This window comes from Zootermopsis nevadensis, unplaced genomic scaffold (assembly GCF_977971745.1).
Source record: "Zootermopsis nevadensis isolate Lab colony 2312 unplaced genomic scaffold, Znev_1.0 Znev_ptg000050l, whole genome shotgun sequence".
NCBI classification, from domain to species: domain Eukaryota; kingdom Metazoa; phylum Arthropoda; class Insecta; order Blattodea; family Termopsidae; genus Zootermopsis; species Zootermopsis nevadensis.
The window spans coordinates 3,918,166-3,936,834 of record NW_028259182.1 but is presented as its reverse complement, the minus strand read 5'-3'; the positions used below and the strand labels follow the sequence as shown (position 1 = coordinate 3,936,834).

Below are 18,669 nucleotides of genomic sequence, written 5' to 3'. Positions count from 1 at the left end.
AAACTTGTTAGGACGATCAAATGTATTTCTAGGTGGGCGGGACATGTAGCACGTATGGGAGAGATGGTAGATGCTTACAGTAATATAATCAGAAAACCTGAAAGAAAGAGGCCACTTGACGTACGTGTGTGAGAGGATGATATTCAGATTGATATTAGCACATTCAGGTCCGGAGACTTGAATCGGAGGCTTCTGGAATGCGAACCAGGAGTGCTAACCACTTGGTCGCGACGTTCGGTATCCCCGCCTTCGTGACGTGGTAGATAAACGCAGGGGAAACTGTGACTTCAGAGGCTAAAGGCACGACAATATCCTCCAGGTTGATTTCATCGTCTGAAGTGAGGAAGCGAACATCCTTCACTGTCGGGACGAACAGATTGTGCTCAGTCTTGCGAAATGCACTATAACCTAACAAGGTGGATTGCTCGTTTCTCTTACCTACTGTAATTTCATATACCCTAAAATACACTGAGATTATTCATCGCCTACACTTATCATCACCCCCCCTCCGACGCCAGTTTGAGTTGTAAAATTTTCTGGTTGGTCTGGAGGTCAGCAGGACCCCCGGGGGGGGGGGGGTATACCCGTCAACCGCTTTACGGCGCTGTCTGCCACATCATGATGTTGGTAATTAATGAACCATTGCAGCTAGACTTCAGTAAGTTTTCTGCAAGACAATAGTAAACATACTTCGAACCTTCGAGGTTATGCGTGACGAATTTAACGAAGTCGGAAACTGCAGTAATTTAAATTATGCAGTGAAATAGTAAAATTATTGTTGTGAAATACATATTACTAACTTGGTTAAGAAATTAGGCACGTCAGTTCATATGATGTGTTGGTATCTTCTGTTTCGCTGGACCAGTAAGTAGCATGTATGGGAGTGGGGATCAAACAGGTTCGTATAAAATTTAGTCGGAATACCTGAACGGCACAGACCGTTAGAAAGACTTAAGATTGCAGTGTGTGTGTGTGAGATCTGGATTTGACCTAACACAGCGTCCACTATGGACTCTTGTGTTTGGTAATTCAAAGTTTAAAAACTGAATATTCAATGCCTAAAATGAAAAATTTTTAAGAAAAGAAATGGAAGTTCCGAATCTCAGACTCAAAATTTCAAAACAGATTGCATTTTGAAAGCTCGAACATGTTTAAATTTTAAAAATTTAGAAAATCATAAATTTAAAAATTTAAGAAAATAAATAAATAAATAAGTCAGACATATCGATGTCGAAAAAACTATGTTAATCGATGTGAAGTATTTGTATCGACATGGAGAAATATAAATATCGAATGATCGATATTGAAGAATGCTACAAAGAAGACGATGTGTACATCGAAACGTCGGTATATGTTTGTGTTGTTATGGAATGTCGAAAAATATCGATATCGAGAAATCTACACTTTCGGTATAGAAAATCGTAACATATCAATATCGTAAATCTGTATTTTGGCTATCGATACAAATCGATATGTATAAAATCAGTTGATCTGGGTAGATGCGTTAACTTAGGGCGCCATGACACCGCACCCTGGAGGAAACGTGCAGCTGATAGCGTGACGTAATGGAGCCGGTTCTTGGGTAGGCCGCGTGTCATGTAGCTGCCCTAATTTAGGCTTATCGGGCTGTTTAAAATGCGCACAGCCTGATAATGTCCCATCACAGCGCCCCCTGCAGGTGATTTTGTTCGCGAGGAGTGGAAGGAAGGATTGTAACTGTGGGCTACGTTTTAATAAGGTTAATACTGTTGTCCCTCCATGGAATCCTTCTCTAGAAGCTAATAGTCGCTCAGCCAGTCAAATTACTTTCCTTTTATATAACCCATAGCTTATTACCGTGTTTACAAGAACCCGCGACTGGACCCTGTCTTCAGTCAGTCACATCCTCTCAATATATATTTTAAGATACACTTTAATATTATCCTTACAATGAAATCTGTGCTCAACCGTTAAGGTTTCGGGCTGACATTACGTAAGGTGGGATTTTAATAAATTTTGCTTGGAAACTTGTAAGACATCCGTTTCGAAGAGCAACTCAGTAGAAGGATGATAATGTTGATTTGAATTGTAGGTATCGAAGCGTTACGAGAATATGCTGGATCTTAACAAGGGCGCATTGTAATATCCAGAGGACTCCACAGAGTATTTCGGCCCCCGCAAAAGGGAAAAAAAGGTACAGAGTTGTAGAAATCCTCATTCATATATTCATGTATTTATTCCTATTTTTGAATCCATCTAAGTTCTTTCTTCTGCGTATAGTAAATGTAATACATAACCTCATTCTTAAGGCGCTAGTTTTAACGCGCGAAACGGCGAGACGTGATTGTATAAACGATTTTAAAATAAAAAATATGTTATTATTTTTTATCTCGTAGCAGCAGTAGCTTCGTTAGCGTGAAATGCTGGTCTTAATTTAACCACGCAACGGAGTAAATCTTGTACCGGGAGCTGTGTACGCCCTTTACGACAGAGGGAACTTTCCTTACAAAGGTCTCAGTACAAGTAACGAGTTGCTTAAGTCATATTTGCCGACTTCTTAAGACACTGAACGTCACCTCTCACACACGCTGCGTTTATATATTTTGTTGTGATCCATTACTTCGAGTGAATTAATACAGATTGGAATCAGGGCACTTAAGAAAATAGTTTGACCAAAGATGGATGAAGCAAGCAGGCCCCTTGGTGTCGACTACCGCGCAGGCCCGCATAACGAGCAACGTGATGAATTCTCACTGCCTTTTAGTTTTCTGTGTTATGCAGTCCCGCACAACGATCGTTATACACTCTTACTTGAAAACATGAGTCTTTATTCCTGTTCGAATTGGTGACCTCTCTCGGGTTATACATGCACAGGAAACTCCTTCCTTTTTTATTTCCTTCATCCTGCCTTATTCGACGTCTTTGCCTTTATTTCTGTACGTGACTGTACTCCATTATAATGCCTTTACAAAGGCTGTATACAATCGAAGCAGCAGCTAGCTTTTAGCTGGGTTTATTCATCGTATGCAATGCAATAGCGCCATATTTCCATTTTAAGCTCGTGAGGAAATGCGGGACATTAAACATTCACTCTGTACAGGTTACTTTTTTTTTTTTAAAATTTGAATATCAGGACCCTGTTTAATAAAGTCTTTCTAGAATTTATATGCGTAATACCGTTTGCGTGTTGTGATGATATTTCAGTTTTTAGAACCCTCAAGAAAAGTCTTGGTCACCAAGTTTTACCATTTAGAAAGAAACATCCTTCAAGAACCGTAACCTACATTTTAGACATTGAATTTATGAACTATAACGTAAGATTTAAGCTTTTTTAGTTTTTAAATATCATTTACCAGAGAATTAGCTATCGTTTAAGTGTTGGTATTTAACATCGAGTTTATTTAATTATGGCGAAAACGAAAAAAAAAATTCCAAGACTTGAGCGAAACTTAAAAAAACACGTAACATCTGGTTAATTCCGACGTCTTCGTGTTATTAATGAAGATGGCCGGTGCGCGCACTTTTACGTGGCTTCCGTAATCTGGGATGCTTTGCTGTTGGCAAGACTAATAAATAATTATGGTTAGGTCTGTGTTAACGTATTTACGTTGTGTTTTATTTGAAATATCAGACTCTAGGGATCTCTGGGGTTCTAATTTGTGAATGATATAATTTTTTTTAAATATATTTAATTTGGATTTCGAGTTATGCTTCGAAATCGCTAAAATTACTTACGTAGAGGGCTGATTAAAATTGTTCGCTGAATTCCTCGACATTGAATAAGGAAGGTGTTTATGTAATGGCTGTAGATATTGGTGTACTGACTCGTAAAACGTGGTGGATAACAGCTGGGATTGTCCAGGAAATTATCTGCGGTCTAGACGAGAGGCCGGGTTTCGATTTCCGGTGGGCGCTGTCACCGTCTCTAGGGTTTACACAGCTTCCTGTTTAATCGATAGAGGAGGCTACTCTCGATACGCTCTTGGGATCTATAATACACGAAGTTCTATGTTCACGCCTCCTACACATATTTATTTCGTGGTGCTTGGGCACAGGGGCAAATTAACTTTTTCTTACCACTATCAAAAGAGACAAAAGTGCCTTTTGAAGTCAACATTTATTTAATTTTGATTGCCGTGAAGATTCGTAGAAGATTCGGAGAAGCGTATTTGAGCCTGTGTGTTTCTCCGAGACGCTTGCGAGTCTACACGGCGCCAAAACCCAGAAGAACATCGTCATCTTCGCTGCCATGGAAACCCGAGATCCTTCTTGGATAAATTGACGTTGTTTAAATGCGACGCCTAGCGAGAAGAGACGGCTGTGATGACGTCACTTGTGTTCCCTGTTACCTGCCGCGCTGTTGGAATTAGCGTCGCCTTCCGAGACTATCTGTCGCCGTTTGTTTCTCGAAGATCTTGACAGTATTTTTTTTTGTGTGGGCATTGCCTGAATCAACTAATTACGTCATTTAAGTTTTGAGGTTTTCACAGCACTGAGTCTGTAGATTCCTGTCTTCTGGGTTGTTGCGCCGTGTAGTCTGGTAGAAGTTTACCGACGTTTCAGAGGTTATGCTCCCTCCGTCAGGGCGCCATGATGACGGAGACAGCATGACCTCTGAAACGTCGGTAAACTTTAATTCCTCCGCTCGTATTCTGTTTTTGGTTTCAAGACAATACAGTAAACTGGATATGCTCCGTTAATTAGTGAATTAATGTTTTAAATTTATAAGATGGGTTGGGCATGTAGATTGAATGTGTTTTTCTTCATGGTATTTATATATCCATGAAAGAATTTCATGTCTGCACTCACAGCTGGCTGATAGGCCTTTGTTGCTTGTTTAATGACTGTTTCACCACAGACAATAGTCTCTGCAGTTAATGAGAACGTTTTCTTGTATTTCATTTGTAACTTTTATGTAAATTACCAACAAGATGATTCAGTAACTCATATGCTATATTCAATTTGTATCTTATATGCGTTATGTTTGTGTTTGATTAAATATATTTATTTTGTACAGTCTATACACAAACGTTTGAAGTTTATTGGTGTTGTAAAAATTATATAATATTAAAACATTTTGTTGTGTAAAATATTATATTAGCGCTCTTAATCGTAAATACGATTTTACATTTTATATATATATATTTATATTTTTATCGCTTTTATTAAAACGACATGTTTCGACGGGTAATACAGTCGTCTTCAGGTTTTTATCAATTTAAAATATATTCAATTGTCGTATTTGAATTACCTTACGAATTATAAAAAGGAATTGGAGTAATAAAGGATTAACTTGTTTCAGACCAGTCTCATTAGGAAGTGTAATGGACGGATTATATATTATATTCTGTGCGTTTAGTCCAGTAGATAAGGTTTGTGCTCAAGGTCTTTCTTGAGAGATCCGAAATGACCTACCAGTCTGATCCTTCACTAAAGTTCGGAAACTGTAACTGTGAGTGGTAATGCAAATGAAAAGTTATTTGCTGTCAGTTGATTTCCTTGAGATAATGTTCGCTTTGATCGCTTACGTCCTGGAGTCTGCGCAGTAGAGTCGCAGAGTCCGGTGACGGAGGTATGAGCTCGCTTTCGCGACTTGCGCGTTGGATCGCCCGACGGCGTGATGTAGGCAAGGAAGGCAGCTGGATCTGGGCCGAAAGGGGTCAGATGAAACAGCAAGGTCGGTCGGTCCACTAGGTCACAGTATCTTCGTCATGGCGTGGGGTTATTGGAGTGCTACGTCAGTTCTTCCGGATAGGGGTCGGTCTCCGCGTCGCCAGGCTACGGCGTCCGTGCCCGTGTCCACGACCCCTGCAGGTCCCGGCCTCAACAGTGTTGGCGGTGAGAACGGGGCAGGTGTCGCTGTTACCACCCTTCCTCTCCCAGGGTCTGCTCGCGCCGAGGTACTTTCGCGACGGTCGTCTCTGAATGTCGGCATCTCTGAGCCAGGAGGTGCGCTGGCTGTGGTGCTCTGCGGCGGGAGTGGACACACGTCCAGAGCCAACTACGTCGAGAGAGGCAACAGTAATCCGGGGAATAAATTCGAGTTTCGCCATCAGGAACATTGCCAGTTGCATCAACCTGCGTTGGTCGAGTGTCATCACGAATTGTCGGGGTTGGAAGACGAGGACACCGACCCTGGATATGCCACAGGTACATCTCACTTTGTATCCAAAACTGCGCGACGTTTAGGTAACATGTCTTGTTGCTTATTCCCTTATCGAGTCGTGGTAGGTTATGAATCGGAAAGATGTGGCCTGTGTCTCAGTATCTGCTTGCAGGGACCGAGGGCAGAACTAGGATAGCCTACCCTCGTCTGTAATTCGAACACGGCAAACCCCCCCCCCCTCCCCAAATATTACAGCTGGTAATCAATGCACTTTGACCCACAATTTGGTACAAAGAATTCGTACCGAAAATGTTTAAGAAAGTTTTGGTGATTGATCGCATGTCACGTGGTAGTGGTTTACAGACGTGTTTCGTGTTCTGGTGCCCTGTTAGAATCCCTTCCTGAGATCGGCTGTCATTAGAGACATTTTGTGTTATTCATGCAAATTTGGGGATATTTTATTTTCATGTATTAAACTGTCCTTCATTATTCATCAATTATCCAGCTCTTTGACGTGTCGTATGGGGTTTATAAAACGTTGTTAACCGAGGTACAGAGTAGAACATTGGCCCAAAATGTTTGTGTCGAAATACACCTTACGTGAAGACAAGTACGTTTATTAATAATAATAATCACAAAAGATGGACGTAGCAAGGAAGACATTAAAATCAGATTAGCACAAACTAAAAGAGACTTTTTCAAAAAGAGAAGTCTACTAGTGTCAAAACATTGACCTGGAATTAAGAAAGATTTTTCCGAAGTTGTGTTTGGAGCAAAGTTCTATACGAAAGCGAAACATGGTCAGTGGGGAAGACAGAAAGAAGGAGGGTAGAAGCATTTGAAATGTTGAAAATTAAGTGGACTGATAAAGTACGAAATGAGCTGGTCTTAGACAGGATAGGCGAAGGAATAAGTCTATGGAAGAGATAGGATTGTGGGACACATTCTGAGACACCCGGGATTGGTTAATTTGGTAATGGAAGGGAAGAATTCTAGGGGGAGACAAAGATTGGAATATATGACGCAGATTTTTTGAGGATGTGGAAATGAAGAGATTGGCGCGAGACAGGCGAAATTGGATGACCACATCAAACCAGTCGAAAGACTGACGACAAACAAACAAACAAACTAAATTGTTAATTGATGCTGTTAACTGCGAAACCGTTTCATAAGACAAACATTCGCGACTTGTTTTTCCTTGACACCAATGGCAAGTTTTTTTCTGAGAGATTCTAAACTCGACTAGACGAGGTCCCGTGTGCCAATCTTTCATCGCATGAGAATCGCACTGCATTGTGCTTATTCATTTGTTTTTTTCGTACGACCTTGGGGGTTACCTTACGTAATCATAACCACGCAGGATAGGATACATGATTTCCGGTTCACCTTGCAGGTTTTTTTTTTAAATCACGTTTCTCATTGCTCATAATAGCAATGCGGAGTGAAGCTCTGACTTTATATGTCCCGATCTCGTTGACTGCTGTTTTGAACACCTGCTCTGACGTTCATCTGTTCTAAGATTCGTATACTTCGTTTGGTTTTAAAAATAAACAGCGATAATAAATGTAAAGAAAGGCAAATCCCCTGCGCCTCGGCGCTACTCCATGAAGAGTGGAGGTAAAGCTCCACTTATTCTCAGTATTCATCTTGAGCCATTAACCACAAGCGAACGAACGTGTACCACTATGCCAGTTGGATAACAGCTGATGGCTGTCTTCTGGGTTGTTGCGCCGTGTAGTCTGGTAAAAGTTTACCTACGTTTCGGAGGTCCATGCTGCCTCCATCATCAGGGATATAAGACAGCCGTCTTCATATTCGGCGCCGCTAAACGAGTCTCAGTTGATTAACGGGTTGAATGCGTGCCGGAACTGGCCTCGAGTTCATGAGAAATCCATTTCCCTGGCGGAAATCTATTCTCGACCGTCCAACCCCGTCCAACTTATCCCGAGAGGAAATAAATACTTTCCTATACAACATTAACTTTTTTTTGTCCATGTGCGTTGTATGTTATCTAGACCAGTGGTATTCAACCTTTTTTTGTGTTCGCGTACCCCCAGATATAATTTCTCTTCAACTTTGTACCCCCCAAAGTTGTTGGTGTATAATTCAAGTTATATATAGTATATAATCTACATTTAAAATAAATTAAATAAATTACATTACTGATTATTCAGTGTTTATCGTAAAATAATTTATTTTTAAATTTCACGCACCCCCTAAGATGTCTTCGCGTACCCCCAGATATAATTTATCTTCAACTTTGTACCCCCAAAGTTGTTGGTGTATAATTCAAGTTATACATAGTATATAATCTACATCTAAGATAAATTAAATAAATTACATTACTCATTATTCAGTGTTTATCATAAAATAATATATTTTTTAAAATTTTACGTACCCCCTAAGATGTCTTCGCGTACCCCCAGATATAATTTGTCTTCAACTTTGTATCCCCAAAGTTGTTGGTGTATAATTCAAGTTATACATAGTATATAATCTACATTTAAAATAAATTAAATAAATTACATTACTGATTATTCAGTGTTTATCGTAAAATAATTTATTTTTAAATTTCACGCACCCCCTAAGATGTCTTCGCGACCCCCAGATATAATTTCTCTTCAACTTTGTACCCCCCAAAGTTGTTGGTGTATAATTCAAGTTATACATAGTATATAATCTACATTTAAAATAAATTAAATAAATTACATTACTGATTATTCAGTGTTTATCGTAAAATAATTTATTTTTAAATTTCACGCACCCCCTAAGATGTCTTCGCGACCCCCAGATATAATTTCTCTTCAACTTTGTACCCCCCAAAGTTGTTGGTGTATAATTCAAGTTATACGTAGTATATAATCTACATCTAAGATAAATTACATTACTAATTATTCAGTGTTTATCATAAAATTATATTTTTTTTTAAAATTTCAAGTACCCCCTAAGATGTCTTCGCGTACCCCAGGTTGAATACCACTGATCTAGACGGCAAAGTCTGAACTTTTAAATCCCGTTTACCTGATACACGACATGTGCGATAAATTAGTATGTAATGGAAAGCTACTTTAATCTAATTCGGCTCTGTGCAAACTCTTCATTTGACGTTTTCACTGGATAAGTAGTTAGGTCGCATTTACCTGTTCCAGCGTGGAATGGCTTGTCGAACGGGGGTCTGCATATCATGAATAAACACTAGTGTGTCATCGTGAACCTTTTCACACTGCGCCATTAAACGTCTTGGCTTTAATGGTACCTTAGGATAAATAATCCTACGAACCCGTCTCAGAGTAACGCCGGTTACTGAAATGGAATTTCTACGTAATGACAGGACATTAAATGTCAGACGGTTAGTAGAACAGAAATTCTGTGTAGTCCTTGGAGTTTTCATGGCAGCTGAATGCAATGACTCTTTGTGCCTCCACCAGCCCTGATAATGGCGGCAAAATCCGTCTCCGAAACGTTTGCTGCGTCATTCGAACTCAGAATGTAAACGGTGACCTCAACCGGGTGCCAAAGATATTGCTGGCTGGTTGATGCGATATCGTCAGTAATAAATATTTCGAGGTCCGGTATATATTTCGACCTTAATTGGTCATCTTCAGGTCGTTCTCTTTAAGTGCTAGAAAGTAGTAGATTTGACTGCTAAATTTTATAAATATTTGAAACAGATAACATTTGCCTGGATTAAACTAGACGTGTTAAGTTAAGTGTTGGTCCTCGGTTGCGCCCGGAATGTCTGTTACCCGCACGTCCTTAGTTCCAGTAGACGACGTTAAAATGAAATGCCGCATTGCAGTAGTCTACTTGTGCGGCTTTAATGAAGCTGACGGTCGGGAGGTGTTGTGATACCGACCCACATACGATCAACGTGGATATCTTGTCTGTAGGCGTGGCGAGTTGGCCCCACCCCGAGCTGTTTTTAGGGTTCATGTGCACTGAAGTATTTAACTTTAACACAAGAAACTCTTCAGTACGTTAAATGATGCGTTTATATTTGTAGCATATTTGTAAGTGCCTACCGTGTTTAATTTAATGTTATATGACGGACTTTGGAAGTACTGAATGAGTGAAATATAATTTTTTTTTCGTATTTTATATTATGAAAAGAAGTCTTACCATATTCATAGTTTTTATAATATAAAGGTTCTGATGTCAGATGTTGAAGTCAGTAATGACTGAAGGTGGCTTTGTTCTAGGATGTTACGCCTTGTAGTCTGATAGACATTTACCGACGTTTCAGAGGTGCTTACCGTCTCAATCATCAGGACAACGTCGGTAAACATTTACACGGCGCAATATCTTAGAAGACAGTTACGAAATGATTATTGTCTACTTTGATACTTTATTACAATCTTTGGCGGACAAACATCCATGCCTTGAGTGGGATTCGAACCCACGGTCCCAGTGTCCGAGGTAACAAGCTGATATTTTAGCCCCAACATCGGAATAATATGTTTGTAACGAGGTGACTGCAGATGACAGAATGTCGACCAAGATCGTCTCCCCCCCCCCCCCCCAACATTTGACCTTTGAAACTGACCCACGTCCCTTCAGAATGGACTCGGCTGTGTCTCTCGCACTTCGGAATTCATCTGTCTCCGTAACATTACATGGCAGAACATCTGTTTACCCACGCCCGTGGAAACAAAAGACGTGCGTCTGTCCTTGTATACAGGCGTCCAAGGTTATTTCTCGTGTTTTCTGAGGAAATGTTTCATCAATTTACAATGGAACGCCACATTTTAATACCTCCAGATACACAGATTCTAAGTCTCTTGCTCAGATTGCGTTGCGTTCGGACTTCTTTGTTAAAATAATGAAAGAACGTAATTCTGTAGCGAGCTGAGTATCGCAGTGCGATGAAGGATTCTTTTCTGATCGACTAGCTTTCGAATCGAGCTGATCGAGTCTGTAGTTCATTAACTTAAGCTTAATTATGTTGACTGCTTCAAACTCTGGCCAAATTAACTTTCGTCAACTTTTTGGCCGCATTGATGGTGGAACGTTCTCATGTATTGTGACCAATATATTTTATTTTCCACGTGTAGATTACATTTATTTAAATTATTAAGATTTTTTTACGCAATTTTAGCTGGAAAGGATGTAAGAGTTGAACGGAGTGAGATGTTAATGGTGAATATGTAAGGATTTGCAAGTTGTCGGTCTCTGCCTCAGAATTTGGCTGAGATGCTGAGGGAAACAGCAACAACTTCAGTCACGGTAATTGGCAACCATGCTAAGAGTCGAACCAGGTTCATTTAGAATCGTGACACTACTGTGATTTTATTTGATGATTTGAATTTTTGGATCTAAGAAAAATGAAGTAAAGAAACTGACTGAGAAGATTACTTAATAATTAATCATCAAGTGTTATTACGTTCAGTGACTTAAGAAATCTTAACACCTCGCATACCGTGCAGTGTATTGGAATATAAAATCATGCATAAAACAAAACTGTTGACCATACTTATGTACGAGGCTCGTCCACAAAGTAAGTTTCCCTGGGGCCGTTTACAGAAACAAAACACAATTTCATGGAAATATTTATTGCAACAGATACAGCAAGTGTCCAGCTATTTTTCAACATATTCGCCACCGGAATTGAGACATTTGTCATACCGTGGGACCAACTTTTAATACCTGTGTCGTAGAAGTCTGCCGCCTGGGATTGGAACCACTGTGTGACAACCATCTCTGCCTCTCTGTCATTCTCAAAACGCTGACGCTGACCGGACAGGAATTTCTTGAGGTGTAGGAAAAGATGGAAATCACTGGGAGCGAGGTCCGGGCTGTAGGGTGAATGATTAAACACCTCCCAGCTGAACTCCTGCAGGAGACTCGCTGTCCGTCGAGCCGTGTGCGGCCTAGCGTTATCACTGACCGCACTTCACAGTCGGCGGGAGCTGGAATAAGAACCTCCATATTCAACAGCTGCAACGATGCTACTGTGAGAACGCGGGAAGTGCCGTTAGTGCATGCGCCATGCTACGTCATTGCTCTATCACGTACGCACAGTCGCTTCGCGCAATATAAGGTTTGCTAGCTGTGGGACGAGTGGGAAACTTACTTTTGGGACGCGCCTCGTAACACCTCACTGGACGTTAATTGCCTGATTCCCGTTGTTGGTCAACGGTGAGCCGTGGACTTTTAAATTAATTTGTTTTGCTACTGACGATGACCTCTTGAGGTCGAAACGCTTTTGGCATTAGTGTCCTTTAAAGTTTAAAGAGTTTTCTTTGTACGCGTGATTTTATAGACTCAAGAAAGATGATGTGAAGAGACAGGAAAGTCTCAAAGAAATTTTATCTTTAAAATCGTTGGTATTTTCGAGAAAGCAAGAGTCTTCTGTGGTTTCGTCATAACACTCAGTTTTCTCTGTTCCCGTCGTGCGTCTCGTAAGGCTCCTTTCAACCGGCCAGACGCTTTTGTGCACTTTCCTGGAATTTTTGTTTATTTATTTAATCTTGCGACTGTCTAAGAATGTTTTCCTCACTGTTCTTTTGTTTTCAGGTAAGTGCTGGGATTTCATGCTGCTCTTTGGCGCACCTCCGACTGGTGAGTGCTTATTTCCTGTCCCCTAAATTTGATTTATACGGCGACCCCCTACCGCGTTATTTGTTCTTTGTCCCTCACATTCAAAGCACGAGTCCGATTATAGAATAAAAAGTTTTTTGATTTTATATTTGCGAAATTTTTATCAGATAAAACATATCTTTGTCTTTTTTGTAAACAGCGCATTTTTTTCTATTTGTATTCACTGTCTGTGGTTTTTGTATTTATTTAACCTGTTCATTTTTTGGATTAGCTTTCAAAACGCAACACTTTTTTCTACTCAGACACCACTTGAGCTCCTCACTCATATTTTTTATAAAATATGTTCAGACATTTCGAGGTAAATACCGCATTAGTATGACCTAAAGCCACGCAAACTACATCTGTAGACTGACGACTCTACAGTCTTGATATTTATCTAATGACGTTTCGTAGTCTCTGCGTCCAGACCGGCTCTGGGGCCCACCCAGCCTCCTGTTCAATGGGTACCGGGGTTCTTTCCCCGGAGCGTGACGCTGACCACTCACCCCATCTAGTGCCGAGCTCATGAACGAATAGGAGCTATACCTGCTCTCCCCCCAAGCGCCTACGTGGCATTTAGCGGGAGAGTAAGTCATCAGACTGACTGTTGGCACCCAAGAGGGCGGGCAGACGGTTTACAGCTGTGAAAATATTTCAGTGGGATACTCTCATGGGACGACGTACCAGGTTAGGAAACGTTCTGCATCAGAAAGTTAGACATTACTTTGTTATTCAGGCAGTTTGGTCTGTGTGTGTGACCGACTGACGATCTGTCAGGTTATACAGGGTGGGTGGAAAGTAAGTAGGCATTAATAATCGCTTTGCACTGGAAATATAGATGTTATAACCATTTATCAATGCCTACTTACTTCCCAACCACCCTGTAGAATGCAGACTAATAACAAAGCCCGTGATGCTGGACATGATTTTGCCTAGTTTAATGGAGAACACGTCTACATCATTATTTTTCTAAGATCCATACTAATATATTTTTCCCCCTTGTCGACTTTGTCCTGTGAACCGGAAACAGCACGTCACAGTTGAGTGGTTAGCATTCCTAGTGGTTAACAAATCTTGAATTATATGTGGATATAATAAATATAACAGCGACTCATATTACTGTATCGATAATTCCCCTTACGTTGTCTTGGATTCGATGTAGAATTGTATGTGCGTATACGAAATAGTCTGATTGGATGTGGTCAGAAGCCACTGAGGGGTTGGGTGAAATTACATAGATATTTTTCTTTTATTTACGGTACCACACCTTCGTAATGGGGGAGTTTCTGCGTTAAATTATCTTTCGTACTCTACCTGGAAGACTGATTGACCGAGGTTTTCTTCAGCACATCCAAATAAATCCCGGGATAGTATCTTCACATTTAGGACATAGCCAAACTCTTCACATACACACACTTTCTAACTAGTTTGTTTTCGACTGGTTTGACGTGGTCCTCCATTTTCGTCTATCTCGCGCCAATCTCTTCATTTCCACATCCTCAAAAATCTTCGTCACATATTCCAATCTCTGTCTCCCCCTACAATTCTTCCCTTCAACTGTTCCTTCCATTACCAAATTAACCAATCCCGGGTGCCTCAGAATGTGTCCCACCATCCTATCTCTTCTTCTCGTAAGATTTTTCCATAGACGTCTTCCTGTCTAAGACCAGCTGATTTCGTAGTTAAGCTTTTATAAATCAATCCAACATTTACGTGGTTTGTCGCAGTAAAATAGGTAGAAAAGATGTCTGGTTTGTTTTTAATTTTCGGTATGGAAATCATGTTTACACGTAGGAGCTGAATGTCGAGGCGTTCGCGGTCATTTCACAAAACTTGTAAATCACCAAATTGAGATGCGTCTGCGCAGTGTCGTCCTTTTAGGGGCCGGGGATTTCCCCTCGGCACTTCGTGTTCAGACACTTGCAACTTGTGCGGACTGCGGTAATTAATGTCTACGCCGTCAGTAATGGTGATGAATGGAACCGCATATTTCAGTGGCATAAATATGCGATCCCCACTGTGGCATCCCACACCATGGCTCGATCGATACGTAGTCGTGTCGCAGGGACATTGCGGAATGCGGCTTAAATCAGCCTTCTAGATGGCCCTTTGGCGACGCTGCAGTGCCTCCCTGTTGTCCCTTTGTTACGTGATTGGAGGCAGGACGAGAGACCTTTGAGACTCTAAGGTCAAGAGCGAGAGACCGTACTTAAAGCTGGAATTGAAGTCGCTGACTATGGGAACGGAAGGAATCTATATTTTTTATTTATAATTTAACTATAGACGCATTTGGCAACTCAGAGTACGGTTTAGTGTCGAATGAGAGGATGACAGTGAATGATGAATTGGAAAGGATGCAGAAGGAAACGGCTGTCGCCTAATTTAAGATGTCTCGACATTTGCTTAGAGGGACTGAGGAAGAACATGAAAAATCTTTATGGTTGGCTGTGTCCGTGCCGATGTTTTTAGCTGAAGTGTCCCGAGTACTGTCAGGCAGTGCTAAACTACTCGGCCACGATGTTCGGTAAGAAATTCGAAAATAATCAAGAACTTATATCGATGGTTTGGACTCGGATTGTGTAGGATTTCAAAGGTCGAGCAGACCTAATCTACATTTTTAAAGCTTTCTGCTGGGGAACTTGTAGGTTCTCGTGCGCCTCGTTGGCAGGGAACGTGTTTTCAGTGTGAGATTTTATGTTCTTACGCTGACAGTTATTCTGATGATGGAGGCGACGAGCACCTCTGAAACGTCGGTAAACTTCCACCAGACTACGACAACCCAGAAGTCAGCCATCTTCAGACTCACCACCTTGAAAACCTCAGATCCTACTCGGTTGATCTTTGTAATGGTGAAGTGCAGTGTTTTCTTCGCGGTACGAACTGAATTATATTAAATGTTACTTAGACGAGCTTCGGTGGGCGTTTTACATTATCTGTATGCAGAAATGTTTGTATAGCGGAAATTGGTATAGGTTATGAATATTTGTGAAGAGAAACAAATGTCTGTTGCGGTGTGTACTGTTCCAGGCTTGTCACTGGAACTTCCAGCGAGCAGTAACGTAGGCGAACTTGCCTGTTTTGGGGGCTGTAACTTACTTTGTCTTAATCCTGTTTCCATTTCATACCTATGGGTTACAGGCTTCATTTGAATGGAACAGCTGCGTAAAGACACTTTGTAAGTGACCTTTAAAATTTAAAATGTCGGCTACAGGCTGACATTTCTCTCCCTTTTTAATCTGCCCTTCGTATGTATCTACTCCCACGTGGTTCGGTCACCGAACGTAATCGCAGATGTATTGTGAAAGAGATGTGCAGTCTCACAAATATGTCGCTGTAAATTTACTTATTTTTTTATAGTTGTATTTAAAATCTATATTGAATATGTTGCTTAAATTTCTTCTTAAATGCCCATCCATCCACGTCTGTTTTTATTATTATTAGTGTTCTGTCTGACTACAGGTCCATATGAACAGGATCCTTCCATCCTTTTCTCGTGAAAGCACTGTATGTACATATACGTATAGAAACTGTTCGCGTTAAAATATTAATTCGTGAAGCGAATTGTAGAGCAGATTAAAATAGGTTATACGTTTTGTGTACAACGTATTTGAAAATGTCCGGCTTTCTGGGATATTGCGCCGTGCAGTAGCGTAAAAGTTGACCGACGTTTCAGAAATACGTACTGACTCCATTAGCCACCCTGATGAAGGTAGTACGCATGAGACTACATTTATCCTCGGTTAATTCTCGTTACGTGTCCTGCAGTGTCTTAAAGAAATTTCCTGTTCGCCTTAAATTTCCCACTTGCTTTATTGGAGTTCTTAGCCGTGAATACACTCAGCTAAGGTTGTAAATAAAGTTCTCATTATTCTGTCGCTTGCCTGACTACCCTATTTTACGAGTTGTAACGGGTGCAAGTATTTTGAATTATTTCGAGTTCCATTTCGTGTTAAAATCTGTTGCGTGTTTTCTCCTCAAACCGCTTCTGCTCTCCCTGCAGTTTGTGATAAATTCTTGTGAAAAGTTCACGATAAATATTGCTAAGATAAACGAAAAACTTCACGCATTTATTGGCCATAAAATGTTGTCTAACCCTTTGAAGCAGAAAATCGTCTAAATAATATTTAAGAATTCAGTCCGTACCGCGAAGAAAACACAACTCTTCACCATTACAAAGATCAAGTGGTTAACGCTGTTTAAGGAAATAATGGACATTTATTCTGATAATTAACCATTTGAAGCCGAAGCTCGTCTAAGTAACATTTAATATAATTCAGTCCGTACCGCGAAGAAAACACGACACTTCACCATTACGAAGATCAAATAGTTAACGCTGTTTAAGGAAATAATGGACATTTATTCTGATAATTAACCATTTGAAGTCGAAGCTCATTTAAATGACGTTTAAGAATCCAGTCCGTACCGCGAAGAAAACACTACACTTCACCATTACAAAGATTAAATGTTTAACGCTGTTTAAGGAAATAATCGCTGTTTGCACTAAGAATCATACGAAACACATAAATACAAAACGAAGTGTTACCGATTATTGAATCAGATGGTACATATAGTTACCATTGGGCTTTGAAGGGCTAACCATTCAAACCAGCTTTCTGAGCACGTCAATTACAGAGTTCAAAATGCCGGGTCTGTAAACATTACGAAATACCGTCATATAAACGTTAATTGATGACTCATCAGGTTAACTTTTTGTTTTTGAGGTATTTCCGAGCCACTGTATTCGAATCGAAATTTCAAAATAGTCACCGACAACAAAGAATTTCCTTCCACAACGATGGCGTAACAAGTTTTGCTGTTGAATTGGATCCCTTTCCGCTCCCATGAATCCTGATAGTCTTTTATATTCACTATCGTAAAACTTCGAATTTGGTACTAAAAATTTCAACGGGACAGTTAGCACGAAATGCGGTATGTCAGCGTGATTTTTAAGTTTGTGTTTGGCATAATATTGTTCCGAAACCTCTCATTTGACGGGGTGTTCCTGTCTGTCTGATGTACGGCCCTAATTTTTGTAGGAATTACCTGGGAGACTTTTCACATTTCATGACGTCTGACCTTAGTTATATATATTCATACGCGGCCGGTATTCGCTCTGTCAGACATTGAAAAACTAACACGTCTTAGGGCGTCCGGAAATATTCCTCTGCGTCTTAACATTTAACATGACGTCAAAATCGAAGAGACATCATTAAACATTGTATCACGCGCACATTTAATAACTGAAGATGCCTATATGTGAGGTTACGCCGTAAGGAACATCTCAGAAGACAGAGAACGTAATTTTCGCCTCCGTGAGAACTTGAAATCTCATATTCTCGTATTTAACGCCAGTGTCGTGGCCTGTACAGTTCAAGTTAAAAATACTTTTGATTTGGATCTTAAAATATCGGATAAAAAACTCGAAACGTCAGATTGATTCGATTCTTTGAAATGATAAGATTTTTTCTGCTGATTTCTCTAACTTTGCTGAAGTTTCCCTCCGAGATGTCTGTCTTATTTTATTTTATTTTTTCCCGGATTCGTGTTTTGAGATGTGTCAGTGGTTTCTCCGCAGTTCTGTCTTCCCGCTGAAAGTCCCTGTTCGGTATCGACTTCTGTTGACATGCCTTCTGTCAGTAGCTACATAACCTTTCTTTCGCAATGGCTCTATGTTTAAGTCGTCATTTATTGAGTTTTTTTTATATTTCTTACTCCCCTTCCGTCTTTCATTCTCTCTCTTTATTTATTTCATGTTCTCTGTTTTCTTCCGTCCACGTTTTAGGTGCAGACATCCGGATCTTGAATTCTGCTGTTATTCACCCTTTAATATCCGAATTAATCCATGCATTCAGACTGAATTTGAAAAAGCCCGTTGGCGGCTACATTAAAAGTTTTCAGACGAGATTAATTTTTGGTCGAACTTATCCCAGCTTTACATAATAATGAATCCAGGTTGTCGTTGCATGACGTGAAATGTAAATCTCATTAAAATATACATATTTTTTGAT

At 40.3% G+C, this 18,669-nt stretch overlaps 1 protein-coding gene across 4 annotated transcripts in view; it reads left to right on the top strand.

Annotated features, from left to right (window-relative positions):
• aPKC (protein kinase C iota type) overlaps positions 1-18,669 on the top strand; it is a 191,760-nt gene that overhangs the window by 39,371 nt on the left and 133,720 nt on the right. Inside the window, exon 1 of one of the 4 annotated variants that reach the window (XM_087361037.1) lies at positions 5,521-6,129. The exons of 1 other annotated variant lie outside the window; for it this stretch is intronic. In XM_087361037.1, the coding sequence (XP_087217163.1) occupies positions 5,691-6,129 (439 nt within the window). In that variant the 5' untranslated portion in view covers positions 5,521-5,690. Of the gene's footprint in view, positions 1-5,520; positions 6,130-18,669 lie in introns of those variants that run through there. 2 more of the 4 variants (XM_087361039.1, XM_087361036.1) reach the window with 2 other exon arrangements.